The following is a 20,964-nucleotide window of genomic DNA, read 5'->3' as shown; positions in this document are numbered from 1 at the left end:
CTTCATACACAGCAGTATTTTATGTTCAATTCTACATGTTCCTGACAGAGCTGTGTGTGGTGACTGATCACTCACACAACCTACCTGCTCCCCTGAGTTAGGATCTGGCCCAGTAATGAGGATCACATGGCTCCACCGTGGTCCCCTCAAAATCTGTCCTGCGCTCCTCCTAGGGAGGCACCTTCTAACTTCTGGTGAAACCAGCTGAGCTGCTAGCCCTGTGGGATGAGTCCACTACCCTCTCTGGTTTGGAACTGGTATAACTTACCCCACAAAGATCTGACACACAAATGGCTCTTGGGTATCCTCCATCTAAACTCACAGCCCGTTTTGATTTAAGGAATTTCTTTATTGGAATTCCACTTTACCTCACCACAAGGAGCTGGCTTTCATGACAAAGAGAGTGAGCCCTGAACAAAGTATTCATTAACATTTTACAACAGACAATATACACATGTCCTGCATGACATCTTTACAACACATTCCAAAAACAATCAAACATTTAACAGGATTATTAAGAAACATTAATTTCCTTCTCTCTAGATGACTGGTACTTAGCTTTTTAGCTTCTGCAATAAAATGTGTTCCTTCTCAGCATTTCTATTCATAGGAGTCCCTGAATCACTTCTGTCATGTAAGGTGCAAATTCATGTTGACGGTGTGTTCCATTAGTTACTGAATGTGTCAAAATCCTCTCCACAGTAGATCCTTTTATTGTAGCATAATGTGTGAATACCACTTCCAGCTTATCCCTCATCACAAATTCATCATTCATTATGGGAGTTCATCTGAAACTTTAAAAAAGTTTCATCCATTCAACTAATGTATCACAATAGTACGTTCATCAATTTGCATTTTTTATGAGTGACTCTCTCCTATCTCCTGTTAGACTTGTAAGTCTATGCTTTCTACTTTTCCTAAAAGGAAATCCAAATTGTTTCAGAAGTCATCATCACTGCCCCCTCCCAAACCAATTACATCAAGTTTATACTTAAAGACCACTAATATTAAATAAATTTATATTCCCTGAAACCTATCCTCCCTGAATTTGCCTGTTGGAGGCCCTTAGTTTTCCCACTGACCAATGTGTAATTGGGATTCAAAGCTATACCTGAATTTCCTACATTTCTAGTAACAGAATTTACCAAGCGTGAACTTTCTGATGGTGATTACGTAACTTCTAATTGAAGTCCTTTCCTCATCTGTGTTTTATGTCCAGAAATGTCTACTGATTTTGAAGATTTGCTTCACATTCCATCACTTAGATAAGTTTTTCTCTCAAGTATGGACTATTTTATATCCTGTAAGAGCTGAACTACCTTGACACTGGAGGCCTTCTTGCTCGCTGTGATTGAAAATCACATAGAAAGGATTCCTCATAATCCTCTAGGATGGTTTCATTTACACTGTGTAAATTACAAGCCATGACCCCCTACATTCTCACATTCATAAGGTATTTCTTCCATTTGAGTTTGGAGAGACTTGGTAAGCTCTGCCTTCTACAGAGGCATCCTCATCCTGCCCCCATCCAGGGCATTCCCTCCCTCATAGGTTCTCTTCTGGGATGTGCCACTGTAACTTCCCACATATATCACATTTAAAGATTCCTCTCCAGTATGGGTTCTTTTATGCTTGGTGAGATTTGATCTGATATTAAAAGCCTTACCACACTCATTACATCGGTATGGCTTCTTTCCAGTGTGGATCCTTTTGTGCTGGTCAAGGACTGATCTATAATTGAAGGATTTCCCACACTCACAATTATAGGGCTGCTTCCCCTGGTGGACACTTTTATGATTGATAAGACTTGAGTGTGAGATGTATGCCTTCCCACACTCATCACATTCATAGGGTTTCTCACCTGTGTGGATCCTTTTATGCACTGTGAGGCCTGAGCTGTTCCTGAAGGCCTTCCCACACCTATCACACACATAGGGTTTCTCCCCTGTGTGGATCCTCTTGTGCTGAGAAAGGAGAGAGCTGTAACTGAAAGATTTCCCACACTCAACACACTTGAAGGGTTTCTCCCCAAGATGGACTCTTTTATGGCTTATAAGAGTTCTGCTTGAGAAAAAAGCTTTTCCACATTCATCACATGTATGGGGTGTCTTGCCAGGGTGGGTACTTTTATGGTTAATAAGGCTTGAGTGTGAGATGTAGGCTTTTCCACACACATCACATTCATAGGGCCTCTCCCCAGTATGGATTCTTTTATGAACTTTAAGGCTTGAGTTGTTTCTGAAGACCTTCTCACACCTGTCACATTCATAGGGTTTCTCTCTAGTGTGGACCCTTTTGTGCTGAGAAAGGAGTGATGTGTAATTAAAAGATTTCTCACACACATCACATTTGTAGGGCTTCTCCCCAAGATGAACTTTTTTGTGGTTTATAAGGGTTCGGTATGTGATGAAGGCCTTCTCACACTCATCACACTTAAAGGGCTTCTCCCCAGGGTGTACACTTTTATGATTTATAAGGCTCGAGAGAGAGATGTATGCTTTCCCACATTCTTCACATTTGTAAGGTCGTTCCCCAGTGTGGATTCGTTTATGTACTTTAAGGCCAGAATTATTTCTGAAAGCTTTACCACACTCATCACACCCAAAGGGTTTTTCCCTGGTATGAATCCTTTTATGCTGTTCAAGGGCAGAGCTGTAGTTGAACGATTTCTCACAATAGCTACATTTATAGGGCTTCTCCCCAAGGTGGATTCCTTTGTGATTTTTAAGGCTAGAGCGTGAGATATAGGCTTTCCCACACACATCACACTTATATGGTTTTTCCCCAGTATGGAGCCTCCTGTGGACTTTGAGGCCTGCATTGTTTCTGAACGTTTTCCCACACACATCACATACATAAGGTCTCTCTCCGGTATGAATAGTTCTATGTTGAAGAAGAAGTGAGTTATAACTAAAGGATTTCCCACACTCCTTACATTCATGGGCTTTCTTCCCAGGGTGAATGCTTTTATGGACTGCGAGGCCTGAGCTATAGCTGAATGCTTTGCCACAGACATCACATTTGTAAGGTTTCTCTCCTGTGTGGATCCTTTTATGCACTATGAGGCCTGAGCTGTTCCTGAAAGCCTTCCCACATTCATCACATTCATAAGGTTTCTCTCCAGTGTGGATGACTTTATGCTGAATGAGAAGAGAGCTATAATTAAAAGATTTCTCACACTCATCACATTTATAGGGTTTATCTCCAAAGTGGATGCTTTTATGGTTGAGAAGTGTTCTACAAGTAATGAAGGCCTTTCCACACTCATCACATTCGTAAGGTTTCTCACCCGTGTGGATCCTTTTGTGGACCCTAAGGCCAGAGCTGTTACTGAAGGTTTTCCCACAGATGTCGCATTCATAGGGCTTCTCCCCCGTGTGGATCCTTTTGTGGACTCTGAGCCCAGAGCTGTTCCTGAAGGCCTTCCCACACTCGCCACATTCATAGGGCTTCTCCCCAGTGTGGATCCTTTTATGCTGGTCCAGAACAGAGCTGTAATTGAAGGATTTTCCACATTCGTCACATTTACAGTTCTTCTCCCCAGAATGGGTGCTTTTGTGGTTTATAAGGCTGGAGTAGGACATGTAGGCTTTCCCACATTCCTCACACTTGTACGGCTTCTCCCCAGTGTGGATCCGTTTGTGGACCCGAAGGCTCGAGCTGCTCCGGAAAGTCCCTCCACAGTCATCACATTCATAGCGCTTTTCCCCAGTATGCATAATTTTATGTTGAACAAGGCGGGAATTATATTTGAAGGATTTCCCACATTCATCACATTTATGTAATTTCTTAACAGCATTGGTTTTCTGCTGTAGACTAGGGTAGGAGGTTCCATTAATGTTCTCCACACGTTTGCCTTGCTCACTCCCTCTCTGTCCTATAGGCATAGTCTGGTGTGTGATATGCTGTGGGCTCAGATGCAAGCTCTTCTCAGATGCCTCACCTTCCTGTTCTGTCTTTATATTTGCTGTACTCTTGGCTTTGCTGATTGCTTCCCTGATGCTGCTTTTGTCTTCCTTCATCCTGTTTTCCACAGGCTTTTTCTGTTGATTCTCTACCTTGTTATCCCAAACACATGTGTCACCAACCTTAGATTCAGGCATAGGATCCTCCAGTTTTGGCCACTTAGATTCTGCATTTCCAACATTTTCATATTCTTCAGTTGGTTCCTCATCCTCAGTGCTTGTCTTCAAATGTGACACTAAACCAAGAAAATGAAAAGGACACCTGTTCACTCTCTTAAAAAACAAACAAACAAACTGGAATAACAACAAACAACATTTACTTGACAAACATTTACTGACAACATACTGTGATAGGCACCATGTACCATGTACCGTTTTTTAAGTACTAGGGATACAACAATGAATATGACAAAATTTCTGCCCCTGTGGAACTAATGTTAAAATGCTAGAGCCCTGGATTTTCAATGGAACAATGAGCTTTTCTATTCTTGTATAACAGCTTAGCATAGGGCAGGTTGAAATGATGCACAGAACCATGGGCAACACCAATCAGTTTTTAAACAATGTCATCCAGTCATGGAAAAACAAACAAGAGGGCAGAAGAAATCTCTGAAGAATAGAAGACAGAAAAATTCGTAAGTAGGACAAAAGTTAGGCAAAACTTTTTTTTACTATGAAAAGTTAGACAAAATCAGCAGAGGATAGACAAAACTAAAAAGAAAAAATTAGTACCTGGGGAGGGGTATCAGGGAGAAGACTATGAAACCATGAAGACAGTTACTGCAGAGATGAGGAAGAAGGCAACCTGCATATTAAAATATATTATTAAACCTCTATAATTAAAATAGTGTGGTCCTGGTACATAGACAGGCAAACGGAATAGAACAGGAAGTCCAGATGTTGTCCCAGGTAGACACAGAAGTTAATGATACAGATAATATCTGAAATTACCGGAGAAAAGATGGTCCTTTTAACAGTGTTGTAACAACTATGAAGCCACATGGAAAAAGATAAAATTAGGGCTGGGTGCGGTGGCTCACACCTGTAATCCCACTACTTTGAGAAGCTGAGGCGGGCGGATCACGAGGTCAAGAGATCGAGACCATCCTGGCCAACATGGTGAAGCCGTCTCTAGTAAAAATACAAAAATTAGATGGGCGTGATGGCACGCACCTCTAATCCCAGCTACTCGGGAGGCTGAGGCAGGAGAATCACTTGAACCTGGGAGGCAGAGGTTGCAGTGAGCCAAGATCATTCCACTGCACTCCAGCCTGGCGACAGAGCAAGATTCTGTCTCACAAAAAAAAAAAAAAAAAGATACAATTAGATCCCATTCTTCACACCACACACACATGAATAAACTCCATATGGAATAGAGCTCTAAATATAAAAAAGCTGTACAAATGCTAGAAAATATGGGTAAATGCCTCTATGGGCTGAGTATAGAGGAAGCTTTCTAATGATGACTCATATGCAACAAAAGACTAATACATTTTCAAAAACTGAAGAAAAATAAACTATAAATCATATAGGAAAACAGGTAAGAAGATGAACAGACAATTCTTTTAAATGGTCCTTAAACATTCAACTTGATTCATAGTAAGAGAAAGGTAAATAAGAACTACCGTAAAACACCACTTCTCACCTGTCACATTAGCAAATGTTCAAAGCTTGACAATACACTGTTGATAAGGCTGTGGAAGAAACAGGCACTCTCATACACTGCTGGGAATGCAAACTGGCACAGCCCCTTTTAAGGGGAATTTGCCAGTATCTATCAAAATGATATATGCATTTACCCAGAAGTCCTACTTTAGGAATTTATAATGAGGATACACCTCCAACAATATAAAAAACATACATGCACAGAGTGATTCATTACAGCATTATTTGTAACTGCAAAATCTGGAAACCTACATAAATCTCCAAGCACAGAAGACTGGTTAAATAAACTTGCACATATGCACAATGGAGTACTAAAAAACGATGAGGAGCATTTCTGAATTGATATGGCGCAATTTGTATATCCTAAAGTCAAAAGGTCAAAGTGAAAAAGAGTAATATACATGCTACGTTTCATGTAGGAAAGAAAACAGGAAAACAAGCAGGTATGTGTTTCTCTTTATAGCAACGATAAACCAGAGAACAATGAGGTTCATCGCCTACAAGGGAGGGGTGTGGAGAATGGAGCAGAAGGGATGGGGGAAAGAGAGAGACTCTGAGTATGTAGCCTTTTTAATAGTTTTTACTATACAAAATACATAATATTCTACATATTCAAAGAATAAAATTAAACAGCGAGGATGGGAAAGGGGAAAAACTGCTAAAACAAAACAACTCAACCTATTTGCATTTCACATGAATACCATAATCGCAGGAAGAAAACAAACAAAAAAGAAACACAGAAGTAATCCAGGCAACTTAGAAACGTATTTGACTACATAAGTACATTGAGTCTGGGGAAAGCTGGAGGCAGGGCAGTGGGAAGAGGTACAAACAATTCAACTGTTAGCAGGTTTTCCGTAGAGGTATGAACAAAGTGATTCTGAAACAACTTTAGATGTATTAAGAACCTGAGTAAATGCATTGATTTTGTTGGGCTCAGGGCTCTCCTAGAGAAAGGGACATAAAAATAAGGAAGAGAGGAAGGCAAAATGAACCTTGGGATGAATTTGAAGTACTGGTGTGAACTTATGATTTCTAAATCACATATACGTGCACGTGTGTATATTCAAGTCTGTATGGCTGTATGCATACATTTGCATATATTTCCTAATTTCCTAGTTCTGTTTGCTGAAAGCCCAAAAAACAAAAACACTCCAGTGGTAATGAGAACATCTAGTACCCTCATTCTGGGTCTCTATTACCATTATTTACTAAAAGGAACCAGAGTGTCTCAAAGAAACGGCTGATTTCAGGCTGAGAGCAGGAAACATACAAGATAAGCATCGTGTTATACCAGCAAGTCAAGAGGCTCAAAAAAAGGGTAGGGACATGCTGCAAGACCCAGCTTGAACATCCGGTGTTCAAGCACCATAATAACTAAGTATAGTGATACATTATAAACCATTGAAGATAGGATTTCATGAGTCTACACAGGTACAAACAGGGGAGAAAGGGAGGCCTCTTGCTTACAGCAGAATGTGAGTGCTGGCTGATAAATGTAGAAGGAATACCGGAATTGGAAAAGTCAGCACTCTGCAACTATCAGAGTAAAGACTGGACCAGGGGAGAGAATCATCAGTGAATTCTACGCCTAGGAGGAAATTCTGACAAGGAGCAGGATATCTGCATGGTCTTAAATATGTATAATGCTTATTTACAGGGGGAAAAATTCAAGAGTGGAGAGACAATGCCTTGGCCAGGTGCTCTAATTTAACACCTCCAGAGGGGCAGAAGGACACATCACCTATGAGAATGCATTACATGAACTGAATCACCAGGTAAACCCAAAATGAAAAATGTTTTCTACTAAAACAGAGGGTGGAGAGAAGAGGGGGACTATATTTTTCAAATACATCATTTTCCTAAAAGACAAAGAAAAGCTGTAGAAATGTTCCAGATTAAAGAAGGCTAAAAGAGACTTGACCACTATATTAAATTCCTGACCTTGACTGGATCTGTAGCAGAGGGGAAAATTGTTATAGAAAACAATTATATCAGCTGAAAAAGTTGGAATATGGATGGTAGACTAGGTAAAAGCAGTATCAACTTCCAATTTACTCAATTTGAAAACTGTACTGTAGTTATCTATGAGACTATCCCAATCCTTAGGAAATATACGCTGAAGTATTTCGGGATAAAGGGCCATGATGTATATAACTTACCTACAAATGATTTAGAAAAATACTTGCATGTATGAAAGAGCAAGAGGACAAAATGAAGTCAAATGTTAACTGCAGGTAAATCTGAGTGATGGGAATCTTTTTACTGTTCGTATTCTTGAATTTTTTCTGTGCGTTTAAAATTATTACCAAACAAAAAGTTTTTAAAATATCAGAAAGCAAATTTGTTTCCTCTTCTACACCTTCCCCTCCAGGTACTGCTTTGCCATCCTACTGCCTGTTGTAACTGGAAAAAGTGGTCTTCACATCCCACTCCCCTCATGCCTCATTTCTCCCACGCAGACCACACTGCATTAGCTTCTTCAGGCTGGTGCTTGCCCTCCGGGCTGCTGCCCCTGGATGTTTCTGGCCCCTCCTTCCGCCTTGAGCCGTTCCTCTTCTGGCTCCACATATTCCCGAGAGCCCTCATGGCTCCCAGCACTCCCAGACACCGTATCAGGTCCTCATCTCTGCCCAAGATCCCTCTCAATTACAGACCCTCATATCCATCTTGCCTCCTACCCTTTTGCCTAAATCAGAAATGGGCTATTTCCCTTGGCCACATCCAAAACAGCCCCTAGGACCTCTGATTCTATTGCTTAAGTAGTTCTGAAGCTCCCACTCCATCTTCCACCTCCTTCTTAATAAGGCCTTAGTTTAAGCCTCCTAAATTCTCTTCTGCACGACTGCCATCGTTTCTAGACCTTCACTCTTATCCCTGCCCAATTCTTTCTACAACTACTGTCAAGAGTTTTTGTAAAATGCACACCTAGTCACTGGGCAGTGCCAAGTTCTCCCAGGCTACTTACTGTGGCACCTAAAGCCTTCTGCACCAGCCGCCTGTGCAACTGTCAACCCTCACTGCCACTCCACTCACTGATTCTCAGCCTGATCTTTCCTCCTTTGCTTCTTTGACAAATGGATTATTAGTTTTCTTCCTGTCCTCTGGGATCCATGTTAGACTGACTGCTGACTGGCCTGGTCTGCCTAAAATCACAGACACTTTTGTCACTTACCTCTCTAACCTAAGTGAAGGCCTGGGGCCTCCCTGAATCACACACGCTTTGCCACTTACCTCTCTAACCTAGGTGAAGGCCAGGGGCCTCCCTGAATCACAGACACTTTGCCACTTACCTCTCCAACCTAGGTGAAGGCCAGGGGCCTCCCTGAATCACAGACACTTTGCCACTTACCTCTCTAACCTAGGTGAAGGCCTGGGGCCTCCCTGTTGTGGCTCTGCTTAAACCCCTCTGTTTGGGTTGGGGGCGTGATGTCCCATCACCTGATGTAGTTCATCCAGTCCTCTTCTTGAGTGAAATCAAAATGGATTAATATAAACATGCATCTTCATTGAAAATAGATGGCTTGAAATGAAATCTATGCTAATCCATACTAAAATCCATCAAAAACACAGGCAGGAAAGCACCAAGACAGCACTAGAGTAAATGCTGCTAAAACATAAAGACAATACAAAGGACGTAACACATAAGGATAATTAAGTTATCCTTATAAACAATAGTGGAGATGCATTCTAGGGTATCAGTTATTTCTGAGGCCAAGTGTTGCCCAAGGAACTTAGACTATTATCTGTATCCTGTTTGTTTTCCAGGCCCTGGGCTACTCCTATCCAAAGACATGGATATGACAAGGCCCTGCCATCAAGGCACCTGCAGACTAGTAGGAGAGTCTGGTAGGAAAATAACCATATGATAAAAATGACAGAGGCGGCTGGGCACGGTGGCTCACACCTGTAATCCCAGCACTTTGGGAGGCTGAGGTGGGCGGATCACGAGGTCAGGAAATCGAGACCATCCTGGCTAACACAGTGAAACCCCGTCTCTACTAAAAATACAAAAATTGGCCAGGCATGGTGGTGGGCGCCTGTAGCTCCAGCTACTAGAGAGGCTGAAGCAGGAGAATGGCGTGAACCTGGGAGGCGGAGCCTGCAGTGAGCTGAGATCGTGCCACTGCACTCCAGCCTGGGCGACAGAGCAAGACTACGTCTCAAAAAAAAAGAGGCAAAGACAGGGCATGGAGGGTGGGAAAGGGGGGATGGACTACAGGAATAGCTTCAGGAAGAAGAAGAATGCCAAGGGAAGGGCAGGTACAGAGGAATGGTGTTCACCCCCCTGAAGACATCTGGGGCAGGCACAAGGAAAATCAGACAGGCAGGCAAAGTCAAGGGCTGCACCATAAGGAGCCCAGACTTGATCCTCAGGAGCTTCGGCAAAGGAGTAGCAAACCTGGATATGCGTTTTGGAAAAATTACTTATTTTATTAAACTGGAGTTGGCAAACATTTTCTGTAAAGAACCAGGTAGCATATATTTTAGGCTTTGTGGGCCACATAGAACAGCTGAGTACTGTTTTTTTTTAAAGCATTCCTTTAAAAGTATAAAAATCATTCTTAGTTTGCAGGCCATACAAAAACAGTCCATAGGCCCAGCAGTGTGCCCACCTCTGTTAGATAATATCAAGGAATCAGAGTTAATTTAGGCTGGTATAATAATGGCATTGTGGCTATGTGAGAACTTTTGTTTTTTTGTTGTTGTTTTTTTGAGACTGAGTCTTGCTCTGTTGCCCAGGCTGGAGTGCAATGGCACGTCTCGGCTCACTGCAACCTCCACCTCCCAGGTTCAAGCGATTCTCCTGCCTCAGCCTCCCGAGTAGCTGATATTACAGGTGCGCACCACCACGCTCAGCTAATTTTTATACTTTTAGTAGACACGGGGTTTTGCCATGTTGGCAGGCCTGTCTCCAACTCCTGACCTCAGGGGATCCGCCCATCTTGGCCTCCCAAAGTGCTGGGATTACAGGCGTGAACCACCGCACCCAGACCTTTTTTTTTTTTTTTAAAAATTCAGACTGAAGTCTGCAGTGAAATGTCATGGAATCTGGAATTTAAAATATTTCAATCAAGAAAAACTAAAAAGGGAAAAGTTAAACAGCAGAATCCTGATAATTGCTGAATCCAAGTGATGGGCATATGGAAGTTCATAAGAAAAAAACTTTAGGCCAGGCACAGTGGCTCATGCCTATAATCCCAGCTCTTTTGGAGGCCGAGGCAGGTGGGTCACCTGAGGTCAGGAGTTTGAGACCAGCCTGGCCAACATGGTGAAACCCCATCTCTACTAAAAAAAAAAAAAAAAAAAAAAAAAAAGTAGCTGGGCACGGTGGTGGGCACCTGTAATCCCAGCTACTTGGGAGGCTGAGGCAGGAGAATTGCTTGAATCCACAAGGTGGAGGTTGCAGTAAGCTGAGATTGCACCATTGCACTTCAGCCAGGGCAAGAAGAGCGAAACTCTGTCTCAAAAAAAAAAAAAAAAAAAAAAAAAGAAAAGAAAAGAAAAAAAAGAAAAAAATTTTAAAAAGATCCGGCAAGGTGCAGTGGTTCATGCCTGTAATCTCAGCACTTTGGGAGGCTGAGGCAGACAGATCACTTGAGGCTAGGAGTTCAAAACCAGCCTGGCCAATGAGGCAAATCCGTCTCTACTAAAAATACAAAAATTAGCCAGATGTGGTGGTGCACACCTGTAGTTCCAGCTACTCGACTTGGGAGGCTGAGGCACAAGAGTCGCTTGAACCTGGGAGGCAGAGGTTGCAGTGAGCCAAGATAGTGCCATTGCACTCCAGCCTTGGTGACAGAGCGAGACTCTGTCTCAAAAAAATAAAAAAAAAAGATCACTCACACTAGTTGCAGTGGGAGAATGGAATGAGGCAAGACAGGACTGAGTCCTGGAGTTCCAGGAGTAAGTCACTATAATCCAGTCAAGACTGATGTGGTGGCTAAGTCATGTGTCCCTGATGACACAAGTAAGGAATTACCCCCAAAACACAACTCTTCCATATAAAGACCCAGAAACTTCTGAATTTCTTAAAAGTTCTAAAGGCTGAATGGACAAGCCCTTTCTAACTAGTTTTCAATACGCAGCATGAGTCTAATAGCCTGGTTACATCAGTCAAAAGCGTCAGACATAGAATGCCACCCACTCCTTCCAAACTACATATGACCAACAACCTCTGGGCACTCTTCTGTGCTTCTTGTTCATGCTTTATTGCCAAGGCCTAGAAAAGTGAATGCAAATAGTTAAGAACCTGCCCTAAATTCTTGCTGTCTCTGCCTAAAAGAGTCAGGAGCCACTTTTCAAGAGCCTAGACAACTCGTAAGAGAGGAACTGTGGCCTGCTCTGGCTGAAAATCCCTTCCCGTTAACAGACTGCAACTAGCCTGGAACCACTTTGAATTTGCAGAATCCAACCATATTCCACAAGACAATCTGCCACCTCAAGGTTCACGTGTGGATTCTATACCTTAAATTCTTGGATACTGTATTTGATTTGGAGATGACCAAAGAAAGGAAACAAGACAAGAGAATGTGACCACAAAATGCTTACCAGCCCAGAAGAAAGAGTACCTAGGAGGGGCAAAATGTGCAAAGGAAAGATGGGACTAAGGAACAGAGAAGTGATATGCAGATGAGAAGAGAATATGGTTTGTGCTCTTGCTACTGTTGCATTTGTCTTATGAATATTAGGAATGTATATGATTAACGTGAGTTGGTTCTATTGCTTAAATATAGAAATAAGAATGAAAGGTGATTTTTCCTTAAAGTAAAAAACTGAAATAGAACATTCTCATACCAAGTAGTGGAGAAGAGATTTCTAGTTGTCGTAGGGGAGGAGGTGAGCAAAGGAGATACTAAAAGGGAGGCTAATTTTCTGAATCAAACCCGGCAGGGACTGGCTTGGAGTCATTGACATAATTAGTCTATTAGGCTAGTGTAACACTAAATATAGGGACAAGTCTCAGAAGGGAAGGACTACTTAGTCTTATTTGTTCTTTAAACACTCTACATCAGTGATTTTGATAATGACTTGTCATATGTAACAATATGCCAATAACTGGTTGAGTTAATGTAAAAAAATAATTTTCTAATGGCTTAGTTTCTTCTGTAAAAATCCTTACCTTAATACACTGTATTGAGTATACCATTGTTTGAAGTAACAACAAATTGGAGACAACCCAAATGCCCCGGAATAGATCTAAAAAAGGACAGAACATCGAAAACATCCAAACAATGGCCCATCCAATACTTACCACAGCTCTGTAAAGCAAAACGAAACAAAACACAACTTCTGTGTTCTGACATGTAGAGACCGGTAAGATAAAGTGAAAGAATCAAAGAGTTAGAAGGATTTCTATTACCTTTGTGAAAAAAAGGGGGAACTAACTAGTTATATTTGCCAGTATTTGCAGAAATTCGGAAAAGATACAAAGGAACAAAAGTGGTTATCTAAGAGGGTAGGGCCTAGGAAGATAGCTAAGCGGGATGGGAAGAAATCTTTCACTGGTAACTTTTTGTATTTTTAATATCCCAGCCATATGAATGTATTACATATTTCATATTATTATTTTTTTAAGCCTTGAGCTTTCACAAAGAAATGCTCCTGCTGGCCAACTACTTTAAACGTCTTAGAGCAGCACACCCAGCCCTGGCATTCCGCAGTGATCTTTTCCATCCCACCCCTGGGTTCCCGCAGGCTGTCCCCCGGGTCTAAGACACTCCTCGACCTTCCTCTCCCTACCTAGTTAACTCCTTTTCTGCTTGCAGGAACACGCGACAGGTCGCCTCCTCCCGGTGCACCCGTCTGTATGCAGGTGCGCTTCCCCAGGTGAGGGCCAGGACGCGCCTCCGGGGTCTCTATTCACACCTGCAGCAGAAGCTTATCATCATCACTCACCGACCAAAAAAAAAAGGTGGGGGGGCGAGGGGAAGAAGGTCGAATCAGATCACCCCTAGAGGTCTCTCTGCCCTCGCAATCACTCTCAAGTCCTAGAGTACCAAACTTAACTGCAGAGGGAGCACAAAACGGTGGGTATTTTGAAGCGCAAATTTTTAGGGAGCCCCTCCCATCCAAGACAGGGAGGAATAGTTGAGGAACACGGGAGCGGGGCCCTGGCCCTTCTCGGAACACTGAGCAGACCTAACATGACGCTGGTCCGTTCAAACGTCGCAGTTGTGGCCCACATAGAACCCAGTCTGTTCCAGGGGCGCGCCCTGCACCCCTATGCCTGCCCGAGGTCTTCCCTCCCCTCCGCTCCCCAGGAACGCGCCTACTGAGATATGTGCGGGGAGGGGGCACGCTTACTCCCACATCCCGCCCGAGACCCGCGGGGCAGCCAAGACCAGGCCAAAAAGGGAAGGGCGTGGCAGGCAAAGGCCGGGGGCGGGAGCGCGGGCGGCCGCGGACTCACGTACTGGCTGTGGCGGCGCCGCGGGAACCCGGCCGCCAGCGGGACAAAAGCGCGGACGGCACGGCCGGAAGAACCCGCGCCGGCCCTGGGGCACTTCCGCGCCCTCTCTGGGACGCTGGAGGACTGACTCGATGGTCCGGGCCGACCGCGCCGGCGGGAGGGAGGGGAGCGCCTCCTCGGCTATTTATTGAGGACCAGCGGCAGGGCGCGCGCTCCGGGCGCGGCGATGAGGCCGTGGGTGGGGCTTCCTGTTTCCGTGCCCATTAGCTTCTGGGGTGGGGTGGGGTGGGGTACATGTAATAAAGTAAATACCTGCCTACCTGGTTCCTGAACACGTGATTAGTTGCCAGGTGTGGGTGCGGAGACGTTCCCGGAAGTGGGGGCCTGGCGGGAAATGGGGGAATCCGGGAGGGGCGCAGGGCAGCGCTGGGCTGGGGACCCATTGCCTTCTCAGCTGGTTGGGGGCTGGCCCGGGAGCACCAGCCCTTTCTGGTCGTCAGCAGTAGAAGTGCCTCCGGTTAGGCACTGAGGATGCCGAGAGGGAGCGCGCCCCTGGAGCGGTCCCTGGGACCGGGCCACGCTCCCACCCGGGGCGCCAGCTTGGCAGCGACCTCGCCGCCTGCCCACCCCACCGCCGGTGTCGGCTTCCAAACCCAGGGCCTAAAATGACTTTGAAGACCTTTTTTTTTTTTTAATTAATTTTTGTGGGTACATAGTAGGTGTCCCTATTTGTCGAGTACGTGAGATATCTTGATACAGACAGGAATGCAATGCGTAATAACCATATCAGGGTTAACGAAGTGTCCATCACTTCAAGCATTTATCCTTTGTGTTACAAACAGTCAAATTATATTCTTATTTTTAAATATACAACTAAGTTATTGGCTATAGTCAGCCTTTTTTAAAAACAGCAACATCTAAATATTTTTCATATTAATTGCAAAGGGTATATTTTTGGCATGCTGTTAATATTAAGAACAGAATTGCTTTATTCTTTCAAGTGTATCCAATGGAATCTAAATCCCTGAAGATTTGGTATTATCCACTTTTAACAATCATAAGTTTTACATCTTTTAGGGTTTTTGCCTTTAACTTTTATGTCCCTCACCGGCTTTTTATTCTATTGTAAAAATATTTTCATTCTATGTGCCTCATTGAATTTTATCCTAGTGTAAAATATTTCTATTCATTGTTTTATTGTTTATTGTTTACCCTAGCATATATCTTCGTAACGAAATTAGATTACATTTTTTTCCCTCTTAGTGTTAATTATTTTCTGGATTATTAGCAAAATTATATAAATATTTCAAAATGTTTACTGTTAATTCTTAGACAAAAAGTGAAATGCTTTGGAAGCACAACTTGAGATGGATTTTGTTTTACAGCTCAAATTATTTATATTATTTGAATGAATTTTACATATTGCTGGGGTGAGCCGGCGTTTGGCATCAGCTCGACGCCCATTTTTCATTTTTATACATGTGGGTGCTGAGACACCGTGTTCACTTTGGTAGAGGGAATGGGCATTTCCTTGTAGCAATAAGCCCTTGACCACATTTGGGCTTCACGCCACAACCCCAGCCACCTGGAAGACAGTCTGGACGAATCAACAGGCAGCAGCGACTCCTAAGGAGGGGCAGAGCGCTCCAGGCCCAGGTTTGCAGCTTTAGGTGAGAGCCCCAGAGCGAGTAGAGGATTGGGAGTGGGTTCCGCTAGAGCTGCCCCCAAAGGATAGCGAGACACATGCAGCTGTTGAGCACTTGAAATGTGGGTAGTGCTGCTGAGCATCTGAATTTTTAATTACGTTTAATGTAAATAGCCACATGTGGCTAACGGCCACCTTACTGGATAGCACAGCTCTAGAAGGAGCTTTGGGTGGTCCTCACAGGCCTCCAGAATTAAAGCTGCCCTTAAAGGTTCATGGTAGGCAAAGACTGGGTTTTTACCTCTAGGCAGCAAGATAGAAAAATATTATGTCCTGGTTGGAACACTTTGCTCAATGAAAGGTGGTGTGTGTGTGGAAGGGATTGTGGGAAACCCACATAAATCATCTTGAGTCAGATGCTTTTTATTTTATCTTATTGTTTGTTTTGATAACAAGCTCTCACTTTGTTGCCCAGGCTGGAGTGGGGTGGCACGATCATGGCTCCCTGCAGCCTCGACCTCCCAAGCTCAAGGGATCCTCCCACCACAGCCTCCCAAGTAGCTGGGACTACAGGTGCATGCCACCAGAGCCCCATTAATTTTTATTTTTTTTATAGAGATGGGGCCTCACCATGTTGCCCAGGCTGGCCTGGAACTGCTGGGCTCAAGTGATCCGTCTGTCTTGGCCTCGGAAAGTGTTAGAATTCAGGCATGAGGCACTGTGCCTGTCAGATCCTTTTGATTTTAGATGACGGCTTTTCCTCTTTGAGCCTTGTTATATTGCAGGCACCTTTCATTTGGCCTGTGTCTACATAACACACACAGGCACAGACACAGACACGGACACACACTTGCCTTTCTAACACCTGTCTTTTAGAGATATCTACACATCACAGCTGAGATCAGTAGGGCAGCCACTATTCACATGTAGCTTATGGTAGTCTGAATTGAGATGTGCTGTAAATGTAAAATCCACACCACATTTCTAAGACTTAGGAAAAGAGAATGTAAACTATTTTATTAATAATTTTTAATGTTGATTACATGCTGAAATACTATTTTGACTATATTGGGGTAGATCAAGTACATGGTTACAATGAATTTTACCTGTTTCTTTTTACTTTAAATGCATCTACTGGAAGATCAGAAGTCTCATACGTGGCTCACAGTACATTTCCATTAAACAGCACTGCTCCAGGAGGCCAACAGGTGCAGCAGTGAGGTTGTCTGGGTTTGCTCTTGCTTTGCGGGCTCATCTACCTCCCTTTGGAGTGGTTTAAGTACAAATTAATGTTGAGCTCTGCCCACAGGGCTTAATTCCAACTCTGTGTTTAGCCGTTGAATTTGGTCACACATTTGTTTGTTTTTGTTTTTTTTTAGAGACAGTCTTGCCCTGTCACCCAGGATGGAGTACAGTGGTGTGATCACATAGCTCACTGCAACCTCAGTCTCCTGGGCTCAAGCAATCCTCCTCCTTCAGCCTCCTGAGTAGCTAGGACTACAGGTGTGAACCACCAGATCCGGATTAAATTTTTTTTTTTTTTGTAGATGGAGTCTCACTCTGTCGTCAAGGCTGGAGTGCAGTGGCACGACCTCGACTCACTGCAACCTCTGCTTCCCAGGTTCAAGCGATTCTCCTGCCTCAGCCTCCCGAGTAGCTGGGATTACAGGCACACACCACCACACCGGGCTAATTTTTGTATTTTGGTAGAGACGAGATTTCACCATGTTGGCCAGGCTGGTCTCAAACTCCTGACCTCAGGTGATCCGCCCACCTTGGCCTCCCAAAGTGCTGGGATTATAGGCGTGAGCCACTGCTCCCGGCCTCAGATTAATTTTTTAATTTTTTTGGAGCAGTAGAGTCTTGCTGTGTTGACTAGGCTGGTCTCAAATTCCTGGGCCTCAAGTGATCCTCCCACCTTGGCTTCCAAAAGTACTGAGATTACAGGTGTGAACCACCATGCCCAACTGCAAATTTATTTTAAAATAAAATCTCTCCTCCCACTGTACCATAATATCAGTTCATAATGTTAAATCTGGAAAACAGAAAAAGTATTCTTAATTTAGTAAACTAGTTTTTGCTCTTGTTGCCCAGACTGGAGTGCAGTGGCACTATCTCAGCTCACTGCAACCTCCCCCTCCTGGGTTCAAGGGATTCTCCTGTCTCAGCCTCCTGAGTAGCTGGGATTACAGGTGCACACTACCACGCCCAGCTAAGTTTTTGTACTTTTAGTAGAGATGGGGTTTCATCATGTTGGCCAGGCTGGTCTCAAACTCCTGACCTGAGGTGATCCACCCACCTCGGCCTCCCAAAGTGCTGGGATTACAGGTGTGAGCCACCGCGCCCGGCCTAAACTTTACTTTTTTTAACAAAAATAGAGACAATGTCTTACTATGTTGCCCAGGCTGGTCTTGAACTCCTGAGCTCAAATGATCCCCCTGCCTCAGCCTCCCAAAGTGCTGGGATTACAAGCATGTGCCACCACACCCAGCCCATAATTTAGTAAATTTTCTTACTTAGTAAACTTTAGTAAACTTGCTTAGTAAACTTAGTAAGCTTTTTTCTGCCACCAATTTGTGAGTGTTTTTCAGATAGTGTCATAATCATACTATATCTGTATTTTTATATAGCATTTTTACAAATATTATACATTAGCATTTTTCATGTTTTTACTCTTTGTGATATTCCATTAAACTACAGTCTCCTTAACTACTCTGTGTAACTCACCGAGGTTTTTTCTAAGTATGTCTTTTTTAAAAAATAAATTAGTGCTGTTTTAGATAGTAGCGTGCATAACGCTTTCATCGTATTTTCCTTGGAATAATTGACAAGAAGAGGAATCACTGGTTCAATAGACAGAACATTTTTAAGAGTCTTAAAATAAGAACAATAGGGAATTAGAAACACTAATAAGCTTAATAGGTAAACACTGGAAACAATCAGAGTAAAGAACTAGACAAGGTTGTTACCCATCACTACTATTATTTCCCATTGCAGCTGGATTAAACAAAGAAAAAAATCAGAATATAAACATTGGAAAGCAGAGGTGTAATTGTCTTATTTGCAGATAAGATTTCATTTTTGGAAAACTCACGAGAAATAACTTAAAAAAAAAACTAGAATAAAGGAGAATGCTGTAAGGTGTGTGGTTTCAAAATTAACATATAGAAATCAAGTTTCCTTATATAGAAACTACAATTGGAATAATAGAAGGAAAGACTACATTTACAATAGAAACAAACAAAAGACCAAATGCCCAGGAATTCACAACTCACGTGCAAGACCCATATGAAGAAAATTTACAGTGCTCCTGGGGACACAGAGGGTGCACTAAACTTATGGAAAGATTCTTGGATGTTCCATTCACATGAATGGAAACACTTGACATCAGAATAGTCATTTCTTGTAAAGTATAATTGTCATGATCCTGATAAAAGCTAGCAATAGAATCTTCTTTGGCAACCCACAATTGATTCTAAAGTTCACATGGACAAATTAACAGACTCTTGCTTGTTTATAGCTAGAAAATGCCTATAAAAGTATGAATGATGCAAGGCACTATTAAGGCACATTAATAATTAAGCTGGTATAATTCTGAGACATACATATAGAGTCTAGAAATAGACCTAAACAGTCATGGGTATTGGGCATCTGGTAAAGCTAGCATTTCAAACTAGTGGCAATGACAGAACAGGGACAGCTGGGAAGCACTGGGGAAAAAATGAAGTTGGATTCAAACCACAGCCCTTACACCAGGATCAATGCCAGGTGTATCTAAGACTTAAATGTGAAATGCACACACACCAACCATCATGGCAGCTGCTCCCATTTCCATAAAATTTTACAAAGAAAAAAAAAACTGCAGGAGATTGCTTTGCTCATATTGGACTGAGGGAGGGTTTTTGTTTTCTTTCTTTCCTTTTTACTATAACGCAAAATCCAAAAACTGTAAAAGTAAAGATAGATCAATTCAAATACATAGAAATAAAATACTTCCGTGTGGCAAAACCACTACAAGAAAAGTAAAAAAATCAAATGACTAACTGGGAAAAAATATTTGCATGTTATATCACAAAGGGCAAATTTCCCTGATACACAGAGCTTCTCCAAAATTGAAGAGATGAACAACCCAGTGGAAAAATGGGCTCACAGAAAAGCTTATACAAATGATTCAAAATTAAAAAAAAAAAATGCAAGCCCAAACTACATGGAAACACAATTTTTCTCTTATTAGAATGGCAAAGATCCTAAGTTTGGTCCACGCTGTGGTGGTGACGGCATGGCGGGGAAAGCACTCTTCCCCACTGGTGGAGTGTTGACGGACCCCACCTCCAGGGAAGGCACCATGCGGTGTGGATGGACTTGCATGTACTCTTTGCCGCAGCAATTCTCCTCTATCAGTCTACCCTGCTGGTGTAGTCACACGCTCATGAAATGGTTTGTGAAAAGGTTATTCACAATAGCGTGTCTAAAGTAAAAGATGAAGAAAACCTAAAGGTCCAAACTAAAGACATGATTACATAAATTATTGTACATTCACGTGTATTAGTTTGCCAGGGCTGCCGTAACAAAGTACCCCACACAATGTGGCTTAAATAGGAAAAAGTTATTGTCTCACAGTTTTGGAGGCTAGATGTCTGAGATAAAGGTGTCAGCAAGTTTGGTTCCTTCTGAGGCTGTGAGGGACAATCTGTTCCACGTTTTGTACCTAGCTGCTGGCGGTTTGATGGAAATCCTTGGTGTTCCTTTGGAATGAGACCACCACTTCTCCTGTTGTCCTTCCCAGCTTCTCCCCAACCTCCCCTTTTCCCTAGTTTATAAGACAGGAGAAAAGGGAGAAAGCAAAAAGTTGGAAAGAAACAGAAGATAAATAGCTAGACGACCTTGGCGCCACCACCTGGCCCTGGTGGTTATAATAATAATAATAATAATAATAATAATAATAATAATAATATTATTAACCCCTGACCAAAACTACTGGTGTTATCTGTAAATTCCAGACATTGTATGAGAAAGCACTGTAAAACTTTTTGTTCTGTTAGCTGATGTGTGTAGCCCCCAGTCACGTTCCTTACGCTTACTTGATTTATTATGACCCTTTCACGTGGGCCCCTTAGAGTTGTAAGCCCTTAAAAGGGCTCGGAATTTCTTTCTCGGGAAGCTCGGCTCTTAAGACGTGAGTCTGCCGATGCTCCCGGCCGAATAAAAACCTCTTCCTTCTTTAATCCGATGTCTGAGGAGTTTTGTCTGTGACTTGTCCTGCTACACTTGGCTTG

At 42.9% G+C, this 20,964-nt stretch overlaps 1 protein-coding gene across 5 annotated transcripts in view; it reads right to left on the bottom strand.

The window, feature by feature from the left end:
* Positions 1-328: 328 nt before the first annotated feature.
* The window catches only part of ZFP62 (ZFP62 zinc finger protein), a 124,721-nt gene continuing 104,085 nt past the window's right edge, over positions 329-20,964 (bottom strand). Inside the window, exons 1-4 of one of the 5 annotated variants that reach the window (XM_030824078.1) lie at positions 14,048-14,075; positions 13,374-13,499; positions 4,698-4,770; positions 329-4,201 (exon numbers count right to left, since the gene is read on the bottom strand). In XM_030824078.1, the coding sequence (XP_030679938.1) occupies positions 1,500-4,103 (2,604 nt within the window). In that variant the 5' untranslated portion in view covers positions 4,104-4,201; positions 4,698-4,770; positions 13,374-13,499; positions 14,048-14,075 and the 3' untranslated portion in view covers positions 329-1,499. Of the gene's footprint in view, positions 4,202-4,697; positions 4,771-12,885; positions 13,216-13,373; positions 13,500-14,047; positions 14,121-20,964 lie in introns of those variants that run through there. The other 4 variants (XM_030824069.1, XM_030824064.1, XM_030824058.1 and 1 more) reach the window with 4 other exon arrangements.

The sequence above is a fragment of the Nomascus leucogenys genome, chromosome 2 (genome assembly GCF_006542625.1).
Source record: "Nomascus leucogenys isolate Asia chromosome 2, Asia_NLE_v1, whole genome shotgun sequence".
Classification (NCBI taxonomy): Eukaryota; Metazoa; Chordata; class Mammalia; order Primates; family Hylobatidae; genus Nomascus; species Nomascus leucogenys.
The sequence above is the reverse complement of the archived record's forward strand: the minus strand, read 5'-3'. Positions and strand labels throughout refer to the sequence as shown.